The sequence below is a fragment of the Arvicanthis niloticus genome, chromosome 12 (genome assembly GCF_011762505.2).
Source record: "Arvicanthis niloticus isolate mArvNil1 chromosome 12, mArvNil1.pat.X, whole genome shotgun sequence".
Classification (NCBI taxonomy): domain Eukaryota; kingdom Metazoa; phylum Chordata; class Mammalia; order Rodentia; family Muridae; genus Arvicanthis; species Arvicanthis niloticus.
In genome coordinates, this window is record NC_047669.1 from 16,843,777 (window position 1) to 16,862,131 (window position 18,355).

General features: G+C 48.5%; 1 protein-coding gene and 1 long non-coding RNA gene across 16 annotated transcripts in view; one reads left to right on the forward strand and one right to left on the reverse strand.

Moving 5' to 3' along the window:
* The window catches only part of LOC143444032 (uncharacterized), a 49,776-nt gene extending 38,606 nt beyond the window's left edge, over positions 1–11,170 (reverse strand). For 3 of the 15 annotated variants that reach the window (XR_013113539.1, XR_013113528.1, XR_013113531.1), the window contains exons 1-4: positions 11,033–11,170; positions 5,418–5,543; positions 3,622–5,243; positions 1,888–1,963 (exon numbers count right to left, since the gene is read on the reverse strand). Coding sequence is in view for 1 of the 15 variants with exons in the window: in XM_076942766.1 (XP_076798881.1) it covers positions 11,033–11,075 (43 nt within the window). In the remaining 14 variants the exon portion in view is untranslated. The remainder of the gene's footprint in view (positions 1–1,887; positions 1,964–3,621; positions 5,244–5,417; positions 5,544–11,032) is intronic. The other 12 variants (XR_013113537.1, XR_013113540.1, XR_013113533.1 and 9 more) reach the window with 8 other exon arrangements.
* Positions 1,957–15,817, forward strand: LOC143444033 (uncharacterized). Its single transcript, XR_013113542.1, has 5 exons — positions 1,957–2,299; positions 2,408–2,522; positions 7,372–12,299; positions 12,735–12,905; positions 15,714–15,817. It is a non-coding gene; the product is annotated as an uncharacterized LOC143444033 (long non-coding RNA).
* Positions 15,818–18,355: the final 2,538 nt, after the last annotated feature.

Consider the following 18,355-nt stretch of genomic DNA (forward strand, 5'->3'; position numbering starts at 1 on the left):
AAAATCAACAAAATTGTCTTGGTTCTCGGATAACATAATTGTTCATATAGAAAATCCAAAAGAATTGCTTTTAAAAAAAGATTTTTAAAAACCTTCATGAAACCTATAGATGTTTGTAGCAGATCTGAAAACTACAAATTTGTATGTGTGTATATATAAATGTCCGTTGTCTTCTTATACATCAGGAACCTGGGCCTTGTATGGGTGGGAGCCATATGGTTGCTGTTATTGTAGTTTAATAGTGTATTGACTACACGGAGTTACTCACATAATCAGTCAAAGTAAAATCTCTACAGATCTGCATAGATCTTAAGGAATTTTCCCAGGCACTGCCCCAGTAGAACCTCACAGTACCCATTAATGATATTGACAGTACTGTTATAGTCATAGGGCAGATAGCCAAACAGGCACAGCCTACAGAAACACAGTGGCTATGTTCACTCAGTAAGGGTCACCTCACTCGCACCTAAGTCCTCTCCAGTGTACCCAGCTGACCACTGGTAGATGAGTCAGAAGCTAAAACTGACCCTCAGTTTTGCATGATCAAAAACTAGATTTCTCTAATAGGGTAGTGGTGACACACACCTTTAATCCCAGTACTCAGAAATCCCAGTACTCAGAAGACAGGGGCAGATAGATCTCTGTAAGTTTGAGGCCAACTTGTTCTACAGAGTGAGTTCCAGGACAGACAGAGAACACTGTCTCAAAAGCAAAACAGCCAACCAAACAACAAGGTGTCTCTTTGTCCTATGCGTCTCACATCTCCTCCATGGTTGGGATGCTGTCTTAGTCATTGTTTTTTGCTGTGAAGAGACATCATGATCAAGGCAACTCTTATAAAGGGAAACATTAAACGGGGCAGGCTTACAGTCAGAGGGTTAGTCTACTATCATAATGGTGGGAAACATGTCAGGGTCTAGGCAGACATGGTGCTGGAGAGGTAGTTGGGAGTTCTATATCCAGATCAGCAGGCAGAAGGAGGAAAGCAAGACACAAGGCCTGGCTTGAGCACTTGAAACTCCAAAGCCCACCCCCAGTGACTCTTTTCCTCCAGCAAGGCCACACCTACTTCAACAAAGCCATACCTCCTAATAGTGCCTCTCCCTGGTAACTAAGCATTCAAACCTATGAGCCTATGAGAGCCATTTTTTTTCCCCCATGAGACTCAGGCAGAGTCACACGGGGTGGGGGGTGGGGTGGGGGGAGAGCCATTCTTATTCAAACCACCACAAATGCTAACAAGACTCCTCAGAGTTCATGAGTGCCCCAGGCTGGGCAGGGGGCTAAGATTAAGGCTAGGGAGCCCTTCTGTCCAGGGATTTGGTCCCTGTTAGTTGAGAAGTTTCTATCAGCTAAACCCTGGGTAAGCATGAGTGTGGGACTGTTTGTGGGGCTTAGGGAACAAAATAGACAAAACCACCCAATGTTTAACCACTCAGGATAAAGCCAAATGAGCTTCTCAGAGAGATCAGGCCTTGGGCTTCAGTGGGATGCTCCTTGCTGGCAATTTTCTTCCTAAGAACAGGCCTCTGGACTCTTAGAGTGTAAGTAACTAATCGTACTGAATGCTACACGTGTTGCTAAACATGATGGACGTTTTCCACGTGGAGATATTCCTCATCTCAACACAGGGGAGGCGTGTTTTTTATTTAAACAAGTCCAAAGTTTAGAAAATAAGCCATGAAAGGCTCCCTCCACCATCACCATCACTAATCCTGCACTCGAGGGGCGGCCATTGTTTATAGTCTTTGTGTATGCCTTCTGACATTTGTCTATATTTAATCAGCGTTATATATGCACACCCACTCGTGTGTGTGTGTGTGTGTGTGTGTGTGTGTGTATTTATACAAACACAGCTTGTTTGTTTTTATGAAAATAGGATCATACCTTGGGAAGTGGCTCGCTTTTCTTGTGTGTCCATCCCTCTTTTCCCATCGCCATACACAGCAGTACGTGAGCAACTCTAAGGAGATGTGGAATAAGCAACTGCATTACTTGAATGTTTGCAAGAAAAACGTCGTGTTTCCAGAAGTCTGTCCTTCCTGGTTGCTTGATTCAAGCCTGTGATGGTTTGTGTATGCTTGGTCCAGGGAGTGGCACTATTTGGAGGTGTGGCCTTGTTGAAGTAGGTGTGTCACTGTGTGTGGGCTTTAAGACCCTCACCCTAGCTGCCTGGATGTCAGTATTCTGCTAGCCGCCTCCAGATGAAGATCTGAAACTCTCAGCTCCTCCTGCTCCATGCCTGCCTGGATGCTGCCATGCTCCCACCTTGATGATAATGGACTGAACCTCTGAACCTGTAAGTCAGCCCCAATTAAATGTTGTCCTTATAAGAGTTGCCTTGGTCATGGTGTCTGTTCACAGCAGTAGAATCCTAACTAAGACAAAATCTTTGAGCTAATTTTAGAGCTCTGCAGTATTTGGGGAATGGAAGACCACACAGGGACTCTCAAGGGTGGACCTGCAAACGAGCTCCCGTTACCCTGAGCAAATGCCAGTGTGGTGCGGCCCTCTGAAATCAGGTGAGACTGAGCACTTTCAGAGTGTTCACAGATCCCTTCAGACAACCGACATTCCTGACCCAGACACGAGTCTGTCCTTCAGATTCAACTTTGAATTAGGTATAAGAACCCCTGGTTCAATCATTATACGTGACAACACAGGTTTACTCTTACCCTTTTGGAGTCATAGTTTCACTTTAAGAGGAAGAATCTTTTAGTCAGGTGTGCTAGTAGAGGCAGGAAGGCGAAGAGTTTGTGGACAACCTAAACTGCATAGAACCCTGTCTCAAAGAAAGAGCTTGGGGTAAAGACAATGGTAGAGGGCTCACCTACATGTGCAAGGCCCTGGCTTTGGTCCCTCGAATGAGTGAGTGTTGATCACCCGTAACAACAATAGTGTTCAAATGCCACGTAGGTGTATATCCACCTAGAGTTATCACATGATACCTGCATTGTGTCAAAGCCAGCAGGTACTAGCTACCTGCTGGCTCCTAGCCTGGGCATTTTAGATACATGTACCCATCTAACCCTTTCACCCCCTCTGTGAAGTGTTAGTGTTCCCTTTTACAGAAAAGAAAGCCTTTTAGAGCCGAGCAGTGGTGGTGCACGCCTTTAATCCCAGCACTTGGGAGGCATAGGCAGGCAGATTTCTGAGTTCAAGGCCAGCCTGGTCTACAGAGTGAGTTCCAGGACAGCCAGGGCTACACAGAGAAACCCTGTCTTGAAAAACAAACAAACAAAAAGAAAGCAAGCAAGCAAGCAAGCAAGCAAGCAAGCAAGCCTTTTGGAAATATGAAGCAATGAGCCCGAAACACAAACGAAGTAGGAGACTCAGTCCAGCAGCCCCTCTCTGCATCTGTTCATTCTCTAGACAATTCTCATCCCTCATCCCTCATCCCTCATCCCTCATCCCTCATCCCTCATCCCTCATCCCTCATCCCTCATCCCTCATCCCTGAAGGGAGAAAGGCAGTTCTGAAGGCTAGATGGCCAAATTCTGGTGCCGGAAGGGCCAAGTACTGAGTTAATGGCTCTATGAGGGTCCTTCTCCAGATTTCAGTACTTGTTGGCCATCTTTGCACTTCTTGGCTTAGACACGTTGATCCAATACTCTGTCTCACCTGACATCCCGCTGCGCTGCTGCGGATGGACCTTCACTTGCCTTCCTCTGCATCCCTTGTCTGTTTCATACACGAGCGTTCTCTGGTACACTGACACCTGTTGCGTTGATTTAGGACCTCCTCTTAGCTAACGTCCTGAGGGCTTGGGTTTTGATGAACATTCTTGGGGCTCCGCAAGCGAGCATTCATCATGTCACAACAGGCAGCAAGCTGGAGTTTAACCTCTCCACCGAAAGCTCTGAGAAGGAAGGCTTCTGTCTCCTGACATTAGGGGAAAACCCCCAGGGCTGGAGGTCGCTGCTCCATCACAGAGCATTCACATCCTAAAGAGGCCTGAGCGAAGAAACCTGTGGACCTTAAGCTGACATTTCCCAAACCTATTGGAAGTTAGTCTAGGGGGATTGGGGTGGGGGGCCCTAACATTATTCGGTAGAGCTGCTGTTGACCTCCAGGTAAAGAGCCCTTGTGACAGAGGAAGAACACAACCAGAGCATAAGGGACTCTTGTCCTATGCTTGCTATTTACTGAACAGACAGCTTTGGCAGTTGGTTCGACTCGTTTGTTTAAGGGAAGAGAAGATTTCTAGTTAATCAGTTAGCAGTTAGTTCACTGCTATAGCAAACACCAACAGCATGTGTTGTGAACACAGGAGAGTGGTTCACTTGTTACTCAGAACTAGTTAAATGACGCTGCTGTTAGCCATTCTCTACAGAGGACTCAGAAAGCCGGAGTGCCAGGGGCCGCTGCTTTATGGTTTTAATTTGTGTCCCCCAAGGTCAGCTCGTCCTTGTCCCATCTGGGAAGAAGAGAACAAAGCTTGGAAAGTTCCAGGGAAATTTTCAGGGACCATAGCCCTCTCCTCTCCTCAAAGACATGAGTCAGAACCAAGCTCTGAAGGAACAGCTAATTCCAAGGCAGGGCAGGGATGGGGACCAGTTTCAGCCAGTTAGTCTTCTCTGCTGATAGAACCTCTGGACATGCTCTTGGCGCTAAACAGAGGTTGGGACGTCTGCAGAGCGCTTAGCATTGCACATAACTAAGTGGCAACAGTTTAAAAATGGGAAAGACAGGAGGGGGAAGTGTCTGCTGGGTGAAATAGGAGACAGGGCCTGGGCACACAGAAGGGTGGCCGCATCCGCCCCTTTCTTCTCAAGGCTTCCTGGTGGCCTTGTCTGCCATGTGGTAGGGAAAGGAGAGCAAAGTCCTCAGGGTGTCACTGAGCTCAGCGTGGTTTCTTCCAGGCTTTCTTGGCAGCCAGATGGAGAGAAGCGTGTGGCTCTGGGTCTTGACAGCCTCACGGCTTCCCTGGTGGCCCGAGGCTGTAAACCCCACCTTCCCACAATTGCCAAGCCAGCTGAGGGGCAGGCAACACGCCAGGCCCAGCAACACACACACACACACACACACACACACACACACACAAACGCATATGCGAGAGTCACCTCCATAGCACACCAGCTGCTAACACTCAGGGTTGGGGCAGGGGAGGCACATGGTATTCACTCACAGAGTCCCGCAAAGGCCAGACACACGACTTGGTCCTCCTCTAGGCTTCCTCAGCTACCTGGCCACAAAGCACAGTTGATTCAGGGTGCTCCCTGGCGTCTTCCCACCTCACTGGTCTGCAAGGTACCAAAGGGGGTCAGAAGGGCAAGTCCCCCTGGCTTTAAAGAATACACGCACTCTTTCCATGTGCACACTAATCCTCAAAACATCTCTGTCTCCAGTCACTTCCCAGCCCCCATCACAAACAAGTTCCAATCAATGTCTCTGGCCCCCATCCCTCCTTTCTCTACCTGGACAAGCCTGTCAATGTGTACCGTGTGTCCATACACAACAACCCCACTTCCTTTCCTTCTCCTCCAGCTTTGCATGTAGTTTCCCATGAGCTGGGGCTTCCAGGTGCTGAGCCTGTCGCAGAACTGTGAAGTATATGGAAGACATATTTTGTTTTAGAATCTTCATACCCAGAACATCTGGATACTGCTTGGACAACTGGAGATCCTTGATGAAACACCTATCCTTTGAAAGGAACTGCCTTCCTGTGTATCTGTATATACATGCACATGGGCTTTCTTAAACATGGAGGGCAGTGGGCCATGGCAGTTACTGAGTTCTTCCACAAAGTGGTGTGACCTGTAACGTTAGCCCAAATTATTTGTTATTTTTGATTCCTGGAAAAAAAAAAAAAAAAAAAAAAAAAATATATATATATATATATATATATATATATATATATATATATATGACACTATTACACCCAGAAGTCCATGGTAGATCTTTAATCTACCATGCCTCTCCCCTCTACAGCCATTATTCAGCATAATTTGACTGGTTAGGGGCAAGTTGGGAGAGCGGGAAGGCTTGGTGAGGCCAGGAGGAGGCAGTGTCCAAATTAGAAACAGATTTAAGAAGCATTTTCAGGGAATTAGGCGGAGGGCCAGGCGTGCTCGCTGGCAGCATGTGGAACTCCTCTTTAGGGATTGTCAGCCTCTACGTTTCCACAGCGGATGTTTCCCCAGCCAGAACGCAGCTGGGTTTCAGTTGTCAAAGCCACAGCCAAGACATCTGAGAAGGGGGTGGAGTGCCCCTGCGTGTGACAGCATGTACACACAGGCCACGTGAGACAGGCTTGACCTCAGGGCACTCCAGCACAGTTCTGCATGTGTACACCCATGAAGTACTTACGGTGTACACCTACTAACCGCCTATGATCACCCCAGCATGAAGGGTATCAGTGACACCGGTGTACACACAGAGGACCAGGACAGACACACAGGCACAGATTAAGGCTATGCCTAGCATTATTTTCTATGAGAAGCCATTTCTCCCCTCAGTCTCTCTCCCTCCCTCTCCCTGTCTCTCTGGCTGGCTGGTTCTCTCTCTCTCTCTCTCTCTCTCTCTCTCTCTCTCTCTCTCTCTGTCTGGGAGAAGCACATGGTGAATATGTGTATATTCAAATGTAGGAATACATGCCTGCATGTGAAAGGTCCGGGACTCCCCAGAGAGGGGCCCACTTAAGTCACAGGATAGCACACACCCAAAGGACACACGAGAGACCGTCTTGCTATAAAGCACATGAGGTGGTTTATTAAATCAGAGCTCTGGGCCAGCCCATATCCCCATATCTCACATAGGGGATAGAGGGACTGACCTCGTGGCTCAGGGGTCTAGCGCTTATATATGGGCGGGGTAGGGAAAAATCGAACTTTCGCGCGGGTGCACAGGATTGGTTGTTTTACCTTTTTTGAACACTAGTAGGCCGTACCATGGGGCAGGGTGTAGTTCTTCCCTTGGCCAGTCAGTTTCTGGGATGTTCTTAACAGGCCTTTGTCCTGTAACTCCCCCCTCCTCTGTAACTAATTAGATGGACCCAAACCTGCTGGCAGGTGCTTTTCTGCCCAAGGTCTAAGGCGAAAAATTTACACATATTTCATAAGATGGCCTTTATAATTTTTCACTCTACACATGTATATTTGGAGACCAGAGAATACTGAGTGTCCTGCTCGGTCATTCTCCTTATTCTCTTGAAATAGGGACTCTTACTGAGTCTGAAGCTTGACTGGCAGCCAGCAAACCCCAGCAATCCTCTTATTCCCCACCCCCACCTCTAGTCCCACACCAACCTCACCCCACCCCCACTCCCACCCTAGACCCACCCGCCCCCCACCCCACCCCTACCCCCATTCCCATCCCCAGCTCTGGATTCCCAGCTCTGGGACTCATGACCACGCTGGGCCTTTTCCACAGGTGCTGGGATCTGAACTCAGACCCTAGGAGATGACTGAATGAGAGTCGAATGACCTGGGGTTAGCCCTTTGACCTCTCTGAACCTGAATAAACCACAGCAGCAACAAGGACGGAAGTGAGAAAACAAAGGTGAGTATGAAGAAACTATGGAGCCTTTGATGTGAGAGGCTCAGTGATGGTGGTGGAGGCAGCATGCTGCATTCGACAGGAACACCCCTTACTGAGGGGACAGAGAGCGCTCTGCTGGCTTGGCTCTCACCTTGATAGAAAGAACAGAAGACATGTACATAGATAACTGGGATGGAGAATTAAGGCACCCTTTCCTATCAGACCTGCCCTTGTGGTCAGAAGGACCTGTACCTGGCTGAGTCCTGGGCTCTTTGCTGTCTGGGAGGCTTTACCTTGTCCAGCAAACCAGCATGGTGCAGGCTCTGCTCTCTTCATGTGCTCTCAATGATTTTGTGCTAACTATTCCTGCATGGTTCTTGACATGCTTTCCTTCTTCACCCCACTTCTGGTGAGGAATATATCCTCCACCTTCCTCCTCCCTCCTCCTCCCTCTTCCTCCCTCCTCCACCCTTTTTCTCCCTCTTCCACCCTCCTCCACCCTCCTCCTCCTTTCTCCACTCTTCTCCTCTCTCAACTTCATGGCTTCCCTCCTGCTGGCCTATTTCCCAGAGTTCTTTCTCTCTTCCCCTCCCCTCGGCCTTCAAATCCACTCAGTGGAACCAGCTGGCCTTTCCCAGGAACCTATTTGGTACACACATGCTCTTGTTCTGGGTGTTCTGGGCATGGGGAGAGGCTGGGGCAAATTGATGTCACCTCTGCCCTAGGGGAGTTCACAAGTCAGTGAACCTTTCAAAACACAGAGCCCCACAGGAGAAACTCTTCGGGCACAGCAGAAAGGCAGAAACATTGCACACACCCTAGGAGGTCAAAGGGTGCTAAGCCAGATCTTACTGCACAGATCAGGGCACTCTGCCCTAAGTTGAGCTGGTTTGGCAAAGAGCAGGACAGGCAATTCCAGCACTCGGAGACAGCCAGCTGTGTAGAGCTACTCTTGAGGCAGCAGGACACCTCTGCGTGACCAGTGCTAGAATCAAGATGGACCAGGATGGGGAGCAACACAGGAGAGTGACAGGATTTAGACATAGACACAGAATCAGGACTTTCTGCGTCTTCATCAGACCACGGATTCTTAGGAAGCTCCTTGCTGGACTGCAGTGACTGAAGGACCCAGGACCCAGATCCTGCTTCCTGGTACATTGTCTGGCAAGAACAATCGATGCAAACAACTGCAACAGTCAATAAGGGAACAGGCAGGAACAATGCCATGGGCTACAGGCTCTTTAAGAATGGTCTCTATAGTGACAGACAGTGGTAGATAAAGTACATAAAGGCACTTGAAAACTCAGAAGGCAGGGTGGGTAGATCTCTGAGTTTGGGGCCAGCCTGGTCTACAGAGTGAGTTCCAGGATAGAAACCCTATCTTTAAAAAAACAACAAATAAAAAAGCATGTTCTCTCTAGACTAGGTACAGAACAGGGAGCAGAGGAGCCACCCGTGAAGACAGAAGCGGGGAGATCCGGAGGGGTAGGACTGGGAAGTACACAGAGCCACAAGGTGTTCAGAAATTGCCCCCTAAGAAATCAGAGAGGTGGAGATCAAGATACCAGGAGGACCAGGTCATCCGGGAAGGAACCTGCTAACTAGCTCACTCATGATCGTATTCATGGGTCCCACATACGTCACAGCTATTTAATGGCTCCTGTGCTGGGTCTGAGGCTGCCATGGCGAGCAAGCAAATGGCCATGTGCAGGAAGGAGAGAATTCTACAGAGCAGAGTGTGCGTGCACACCTTTAATTGGAAGGTGGCAAGGGAGGGGATATCAGCTAAGAGGATTCTTGAGTCTTCAATATTCAGTAGGGTGCTTAGATGTAGGGGGTGTCTCTTGGTGACAGGAAATGCCAAGGTGGCCCAGTGTAGGCAGAGTGGGACTAAGAGTCTGTGTCGTCCTTTATTTGTTTTCAGAGGCAATGGGACAGTCAAGTCAGGTGGGAGCCAGGTGGCCATCCAGACTGAAACAGCACAGAGCAGTCCCCAGCAGGCAACAGGCTCCAACCTAGAAAAGCAAGGTTTGGGACAAAGACCTAGTTGTAGATGGGGACTGGAGCATGCAAGGCGGAAACTCCAGTCCATGTGAAAACACACAAACATACACTTATCGTCACCATCACCATCATCGTCACCATCATCATCACAGGAAGACGAGCAGCAGGGCACAGTACAACATTGGACACAGAAAGAGGCCAGGTTTACATGACTTCTATTAAGGTCATGTAACTGGATGTGCACCATGGATTACACAGCTCATTTACAGCAATGTGTGTGTTTGTATGTATGTATGTATACATGTATATGTGAATTTGCTAAGTCAGTTTTAAAATAGGAACAGCAGCAGAATCACCTGAGAAGCTGAGAACCTGGTAGTAGTTCCTGGGTCCTTGGGATTAGATGGTCTGATGCCTGAACAGTGGGGAGTAGTCCTGAAACAACTGTCTCTCACCGGGTGGTTGGGAACAACCTGCAGTTACCCAGTCCACAAGGTGGGGTGTCTCAGTAGTCCTAGTCTGGCCAGGAGCCAGGAAGTTTCCTGGAAAGCCATTGGTCTCTAGTCTATGATAAATGCTTGGAATCGCTGGTTGCAGAACCTTCTAAAATACCCTTTTAATCCAGAAGATGTGGCCTAAAACCGAGATGGTCCTTCCCACATTAAGGCAACCAGGATGCTTGGTTTTTCAGCTGAGGCTCCTGACCTGAGTGGTTCTAATTTGTGCCAAGTTGCCATTAGAACCAACCATAATACCAGGGTGCTAGTCAGGTCCGGCTGCACGGAATCTGCGTGGAAGGCAAACCGTGAATGGTGCTGGGGAGGGGGCCAACCACACCCATGTGATATAGCTTCCTGTGTGTTAGGTTTGCCCCCATGAGGTACCCATAATGCTTTGTCACAAAGCTGGTCTGCTAGTAAGCACTCACTAAACACCCTCCTGGGAGAAGACCCTTGGCCAACACTGAGGAATCCCAGTGATGCCGGTGCCCCGCATGCTTTTCTCTGGATGAAATTGGAGCTACTGGCTTCTTTTGACTACATAAGAAGAAAGTCTCATTTACAGAAGGAGATCCCTGTTGTCTACAGTTTCCGAGCCTCCCCCCCCCCCCCCATGGACTACTGTCATCTATGGCCAACTGTGGTCTGAAAATATCAAGTAGGAAGATCCTGGGAACAAAGAGAAATGGTTTAATTTTGTGGAGTCTTTGTTTTGTTTTGTTTTGTTTTGTTTTTTGAGATAGGGTCTCTCAAAACCCAGGGTGGCTTGGAATTCATTATGTAGTTGAGGATGACCTTGACATCATGATCCTCCTGCTCCCAAGTGCTGTCATGCACTGCCACTGCCAGCTACAATTCCTTAGTTCTGAATTCTGCTCTATGCTGTTGCACCTCAGGTAGGGAGAAAATCTACAGAGCATTCGCCATAGCCGCCGTGGTCACTTTCGTGGTCACTTTGTAGCACGACAGCACCTCAGTTCACATGACCCCTACTTACTTAATAAAGACCCCAAAAGCCAGCAACAGGAATCTGGACAATTCAGACATACCACAGAGGCCAGGAACTGCTTCCTTCCAGCGTTGTCGCGTCATCACAGGAAGACCAGCGGCAGGGTACAATCCGGGACACAGAAAGAGGCCACGTTCACGTGACTTCTACTATGGTCGCGTAAGTGGATGTGCACCGTGGCTTACACAGCGCACAGTCCGTTGTTCCCACTGTTCTGCTCTGTGGTGCTGTGGTTCACCTCTTACTGAGCCTGCCTTAGAGGTGACACTCCATTATAGGTGCACCTGTACAGGAGAAAACTCAGCACATAGACTGTGTTCCTGCATCTTCTGGGGTCTGTAGAGCGTGTTCCCCACAGATGTGGGGTGCTGGTTAGAGTAAATCCTCCCTCAAGGCAGCAGCTTTTAAAACAACCACCTCTTTGCCCCTGGGGCTGAGGTCAGAGGCTGGGGTTTAAACCCTGAGATCCCAGACTTTCACCTTAGGGCAGAGTCTCTAAAATATTGCCATTTTGATGAAGTCCAGACTCGTTGTTCAAAATAAATAGACAGATTTCACAAACCAGGCTGAAAGTTTGTGCCTGCAATAAATACAAACAGACAGACAGCCAAAGAGGGGGAGAGAACAGTTCTAATGCTGAAGTTTTATTACCCCTCCAAGAGGGACCTTGTTTGAATAGGTGAGTTTCAGAAGTGTATGCCAAAGAAAGGCTGTGGCTCAGTAAATAAGGCCATCTATAAAGCAAGCGATTGGACCAGAATTTTTCCCACTGAAAAGCAGTTGAAGCCCGTGTGGGGGACACATCTATAATCCTAGTGCTCAGGAAGCAGAGGCAGGAGGATTTGGAACTTGAAGTCAGGCTGGGAGACATGAGGAGACCTTGATGACAGAAACAGAACCACAGAAAAGCAGTTGGAAGCCGGGAACATGAAGGTCTCACTTAGGTGCACAGAGTGTCGTGGATAGTTGGCTGCAGATTCAGAAGCACAGACTCCACCTCACACAGTGTAACACGCCATGGTGCCCAGCTCCACAGCCTCTGAGGTGCCATCCCTGTGATTCATCTTGTCCCGGGAGCAGAGGTCTTTTCTGCAACCCCAGGGTCATCTTTGTGTGACAGGACTCAGCAGGGTGGATCTCCAAAAGTTTGAGGGTGTGGCTCAGTGTGGCTCTTCTCAGGCCATGGACACTCACCATCCTGCCACAGACAGACCCGGCAGGGGACCGGGACCTTTCTCCTCTTGCCTGGACCTGCCGGTGACTTCATGCTCTGCCGTGTATTCCCATTACTGTTCTCCACATGTGAGGTAAGTGGGAACTGTAGGTGAACCCCACCTGGCCCGCCTGTATCTCTCTTCTAGAACAATCCTGCTTCTTGTCCTCAAACTGACTAGGAAGTAACCTCCCCAAAGCACATGTATCTGGAGCAAATGCATTGTGTGCTCACATACACAGGCGTGGGTGTCCACAGGTGTAATTATCGGTCAACGCCTAGTGCAACTTTGTCTCATTTTTATTTAAGATGAAAACTGATTTTGCAGTATATCCTTTGTGACTTGACTGGTTTAAATGTAAGGAAGGCAAACTTCTTTTTATCACAGGATACCTTGAGTTAGGAATAGGCTTGTGTTAAATTAATACATTTAATACTTATTTATCATTTAAAAGCAATAAAATGGGAACATATGAAAAATTAAATCACACATGCACACGCACGCTCAAATCTCCTTATCTCTTTCCAGGTGCTGGACAGTCTGGGACAGGCCCCCTGGAATCTCAGATGGCCTGAGGTTGTCATCAGGATATAAAATGGGAAGAAAACAGAGCAACTGAGATCTAAAGTTCCGATCCAGGCCTAAGCAAGAGTCAGGATGTGCTGAAGATACTATGAGACCATGGGGAGACACCTCCAGGTGGATGTGGTTGCTAGGAATAGAGCCCTGCTGCAACCACAGTGGGAGGGGGGCCCTGCAGGTTTCCTGGTTTCTGGTTAGGTGGACTGGACTATCTTCTTGAATGACTAGGTCTAGGAAGCTGTGGTGACAGAGGGTGGAGGAGCCAGGTCACACATGGCCCTCTTCCTAGCTGGCCCCTCCCATCCACACTTGCAGACCATTTCCCTTATCTGCAACCAGACTCGATGGTATCTGGACCCCTAACGGCTCTGAAACCCCACAAGTCTATAATTCAGATAGAAATCCAGCTAGTGAGAGATAGGAAAACCCCCGCGCCCAGCCTGCATCTCAGGGGATGTGACCCGTAATATACACTGAGCGTGAGCAGAAGCCGCTGGTCTGTGCTGAGCACACCACCCAAACTCAGCAAGGTGGTGTCTTCCCCAACACTGTCATTTTGTGCCCAAGTGGCCATTATCAACTGATGAGGAGACAGAGAGAGCTTAGTCAGCTCATGTGATAGCTCCAATGTCCAGTCCCTGCCCTGGGCTCTGCATCTCTCTCCACACTAGACACTAGGATGTTTCTGCAGCTTTAAAAGGCTGAATAGACCTGAGTCTTCCACCTCCCAAGTTCCACCTACAGCATCAGCGCTGGGAGAAATAAGCTTTTCCTTAGGAAAAAGCTGACTGCTTTGACCTGGGAAGAAGAGCCTATGCCTGCCTCTCCCATCCTTGAAACAACAGCCCCCTGATCAGGCCTGCCCTACAGGGAAGCCCACAGTTGCCCATCTGTGTAAGGTCCTGGCACAGGGAAGAAAAGGTATCCTTTCCAGAGGCTGTGTTAGGAAGCCTGTGGGTTTCCCACCTGAAACCTTGCTTTTCTTCAGCCCAGGCAAGGTCATGGTTCTTTAGGATTACTGCTACACGTAGGAAGAGAACTGGGTTTCATAGGACCTTGCCAATATGGACAGCTGTTGTAGCCCCAAAGGGACAAGTTTGGAAATGGGGATACTCTCCTAAAATTCAACATCTTAGAGCCAGAAGAGACCACATAACAGCCCAGCATGGGCGCTAGGAACTGATCTTGGATGCTCTACCGAGCAACAAGTCATTCTAACCTCTGTCCCATCTCTCCAGCTCCGTGTGAGTATCATTTCATAAGAGCCCAAATGTCACATGGGCTAGTGGCTGCTGCGGTAGGTAGACAAGCTTACCAGTTTGCTCTGAACCAGTGGGAACCTGGTCTCCGCTACCAACATCACTGTAGACTTCCAGGCATCAGGCTTTCCCCACCTCTTCAATCTGACTCTTTGCTTGTAAAGCACATCCCTGGTTACTAGGAACATCTCAACCCTTGAGGGACCCCGGTGCCCCCATTCCCTACACCCTGCCCTCCCTATGAGACACCCGCTAGGACACAACCTTTCTAAAGAGGCCGTCTTCTATCGCTCTTGCCGTCCAGCTCTCTGACTCATTGCCCACCGCTGGCATTGTTGATGGGACAATGCTTTGTGTTTTGCTCACTTGTTTTGCTCACACTATATTTAGAACTATCATGGACACCTGTTGTTTTTTTTTTCGACTGTTCAGTATCCAGAGATTTTTCCTGTTTTAGAAAAATCCCAAAATAGGTGAGAGCATGGCCCACCTGCTGGCATGGAGGCCGAAAGACGGCCGGCCTCCGCTCTCCACACTTCACAGCCTGCTAATCACACGTTTCTGCCTGACAGCATGGAGCCAGCAAGACCGTACAAAGGCAGGGAGCCTGCATAACCGTTTATGACGGTGGCGGAGCCAAAGGTCCAATGGAGAGGCAGCTAGTACCCTCGGGTGGAGGCGTCATGCACAGAAGCTGCCTCTGTGGTTTGCTAGAAAACCGCAGACAGATGGGGCTCTGAAAATGCTGCCTGCCGCTGCCAGAGGTGCTTCCTGGACAGCCATCTTCCCTGTGCGAACCCTGCTGTAGAATAGGTGTTCTGAGGTATCTTCCAGCTGTGGGACACTTGATTCCTGAGTTTGTAAATGCAGTCTTCCTACTGATTAAGATGAGGGCAATAGTGAGGTGGGAGGTGGGATGAGATCCAGAATATCAGACAAGCAATGAGGTAGCAATTTGTTATAATTTGGCTTATAAGTGTTCCCTGAAGGTCCATGGGGTAAAGTTGGTCTCTAGGGCAGGTCTGTTGAGAGGATGGAGTCTCTCAGAGCTGGGGGCTGGTGAGGAAACCTACAGTACACTGTATATGCACACTCAGGGGAGATTGGAGGAGGACTCTGGATGTCTCCTTTCTCCCTTTTGCCATGATGTTAGTGGTTTTGTCCATCAGAGACAGAACCCTCCAGGCCTCTGAGCCAAAAGAAATCTTTTTAGCAGGACAACTGATGGTCTCTGGTGTCTGTTATTGTGACAGAAAGTGGCTTCCAATCTTTAAAATCATTCTCTAAAAGTAATCCGAGACTGTTTTTCCAAGGAACCGGATTAAAACTGAGGTGAGCAGGCTCACGAGCATTGCTCGCTGTTTCTATGGTTACCTGGATATCTGTCCTGAAAGCTCTGCTGTTTCTGTCCATGAGGCAGTGTCCTAGAAACTTGGCTGGGAGTGACTGGAGATGAAGAAAGGCAGACCATGCATGTAGATGAAGCCACACCAGCAGCAAGGAGACTCGGGGTGTTCTTTACATGCAGTGTGAACAAAGAGATGGGTTATCTAATCGAAGTGAAGGGTCGTAGGGAGTAGCCTGCAGCATGTGACCCTGAAGTCTTTTTTTATTTTTTTAATGTACCATTTTTAGCCAAAGGCCAACCTTCTGTTTTTAACCAAAGGTCAACCTTCAAACTTGGAACAAAGAAAAGCCTTGCCGTTTCCCTGAGCCTGACCCACGGAGAACCTTGCTATCCTCATGACTCTGAGGCATCCCTGACACGGACACACTCATGTCAAAAGCACACACTTCCCAGGGACTTCATCTGCTCTCCACACTCTGGCATATGAGGTAGTTGGAAATGTAACAAGATTGGAGGTCAGGACACTGGTCCTCATCCCAGTGCCCTGGAGTGGAGGGAGCTTGGGAAATGGTCTTCCCCCAGAGAGTCACGACGTCAAAGCAATGCACAGCTGTTAAACTTCTGTCCAGTTTTTATTCTATCAAATCTCATGGGAGCTGTGATTCCTTGAGCACCTCCTTGCTTTTTTTTCATCTTCTTTGAAAGATGAATAAAAATTTGCAGCTTGTGAATGGATAAATACAATCTTATAAATCTATAGCATGGAATATTATTTAGCTCTTCAAAGAGAGTAAAAAGTATTGATAGTGTGGCAAAATGGGCAAGCCTTTAAAATATTAGGTTCAGTGAAAGAAGCTAGACCCCAGAGATCAGGTGTAGCATAGTTCGATCAATTTGTATGAAATGTTAGAACAGGCAGGTCTCTAGTGGCTGATGTATAGAACCAGCCCAGTGCTAGAAAGAGGTATAGAAGCCGAAGTGCCTCCGGGATTCTGTTTTTAGGGACAAGAGAAATGTCCAGAATCACTGTGGTAGTGATTATACAACTGTGTAATCATATGAAAACTTTTGAATTATAATCAAAACTGGTCAGTCACATACTTGGTGAATTGGGTCTCAATAAGCCCGTTAAAAGCCAGACATCAACTTCAAGAAGGCTGATGAACGCCCAACCGGGCCGGACTTGGAGCAGAGGAGATGGAGAAAGAGGAAGGAGCGGCGATGAAGAGGTCGTTTTGGACAGAGTGAGTTCAGATACCACACAGGAGCCCTCTGCAAGCTTCCCTGAGCCCCGTTTCCCAGGCTAAGACATATGGCAGTGTCCTCTTTCTGTGCCTAGGACAAGAGAACACAGGCACAATTACAACCCCACTGTCAAGACGTGGTGGTGGGTGACTTCCAGCAGCATGGCTTCCTTGGGGGAACAATTCTTGTCATTTCTCCCACCCTTGCCTCTGAATCTCAAACTTTACATGCATTCACTCCCCTGCTGCAATCCCCTGAGGCTGGTGTCACCCCACATTTCAAAGGGGGACAAAGATGAGAAAGATGAGGTGTATGCTGGAGTTCAAACCAGCCTATGCATTCCTTCAGGGGGATGGCACTGAGTCACATCCCACTGTCCTCACATGGGGATCAGAATGAAGTACAAAGAAAGGTACCTAAAATGATCTTGCTGCAAAACTAATTTGTTCGTTTATGCAGTCATTAGATTCAGTTCTGACTTTTAACTATATAGTAAATTCAAGGCTAGCCTGAGCTACATGAGACTCTTTTTAAAAAAAAAAAAAAAAAAAAAAAAAAAAAAAGGTTTTGACTTGAAGACCAACAAATTATGGCCTGGGGGAGGGGGTCCAATTCTAGCCCACTGCCTGTTTGGTGGATCAAGTTTTATTGGGACACAGATATGCATTATCTATAGCTAATTTTACACTTCCACAGCAAAAATTGAGTCATGGCCACCAATAACATATACCCCACAAAAGTTAGCACGATTACCAGGATACTTTGTAGAATAACTTGCTGAGTCCTGGTCTAAAGTCAGAACCACAGAGGCCATAAAGGAGAATAAAACCTGGATTATTCAAGCTGCAAAGGAAAGGCTGTGAGGGAGCCTGGAAGTGGCTATAGCCACAAGGAGCGTCTCCCTTGGGATGTGAGCATCGGTTGCCAGCCCAGAGCACATCTCCCAGGTGAGCATGCTCAGTAGATGCTCATATATCTTGAAAAGAAACCTCTTCGTTCTCTTTCTAGAGCAGCAGAAGTCCCCGTGGTCACCCAGGCTCTGCCACTGCTGAGTTGTGTGGTCTTGAGCCATCTGCTTACCTGGGTACCCACCACCAGACATCTCTTACTGGACAATCAGGCGGTGAGGGGACTTGTGAAAGCATACGTGTCTGATGATCCCAGGTGCTTTCACATCTGTTATATGGAAGTATAGACTGACTGCCTTCAAGAGATTTATGTATATAGTCAGCCCTGCGTTCAAAATCATCTTTGTCCCTGGCCGAGCAAGTTCAAGTTTTCAGTAATTCTTTCACAGTACAACTTGGCACCCTTGAGGAGTCCCCTTGACAGCCAGGAGTATGTGGACATCCCAACCCTCTGAGACAGACAGCAGTGTGGGTTCCCAGAGGCAGATGCAGCTGCGAAGTGGGAACCAGCCTGGGTTTGCACTGCAGGACTGAACCATCAACTCCATCTTCCCTGGAACCGGCACAAAGCGTTCACAGCTTAGTCTCAGCCAGCTGGCCCAGTCCTGGTAAACACCGTGTTCCCTGCTCCCTCACCCTTCCTCCAGGAAACACCCCTCTGCCTCAGCTTGGATGATGCTTTTCGGCTTACACCCTTGAACCCACAACCCAAGCTCAGGGGGGAGTCATGGTCCCATCAGCGCAGCCCGCAGCACCTGGCTCGCTTTCCTCTACGCAGAGGCCAAACCCTCAGACACAAGAGAAACC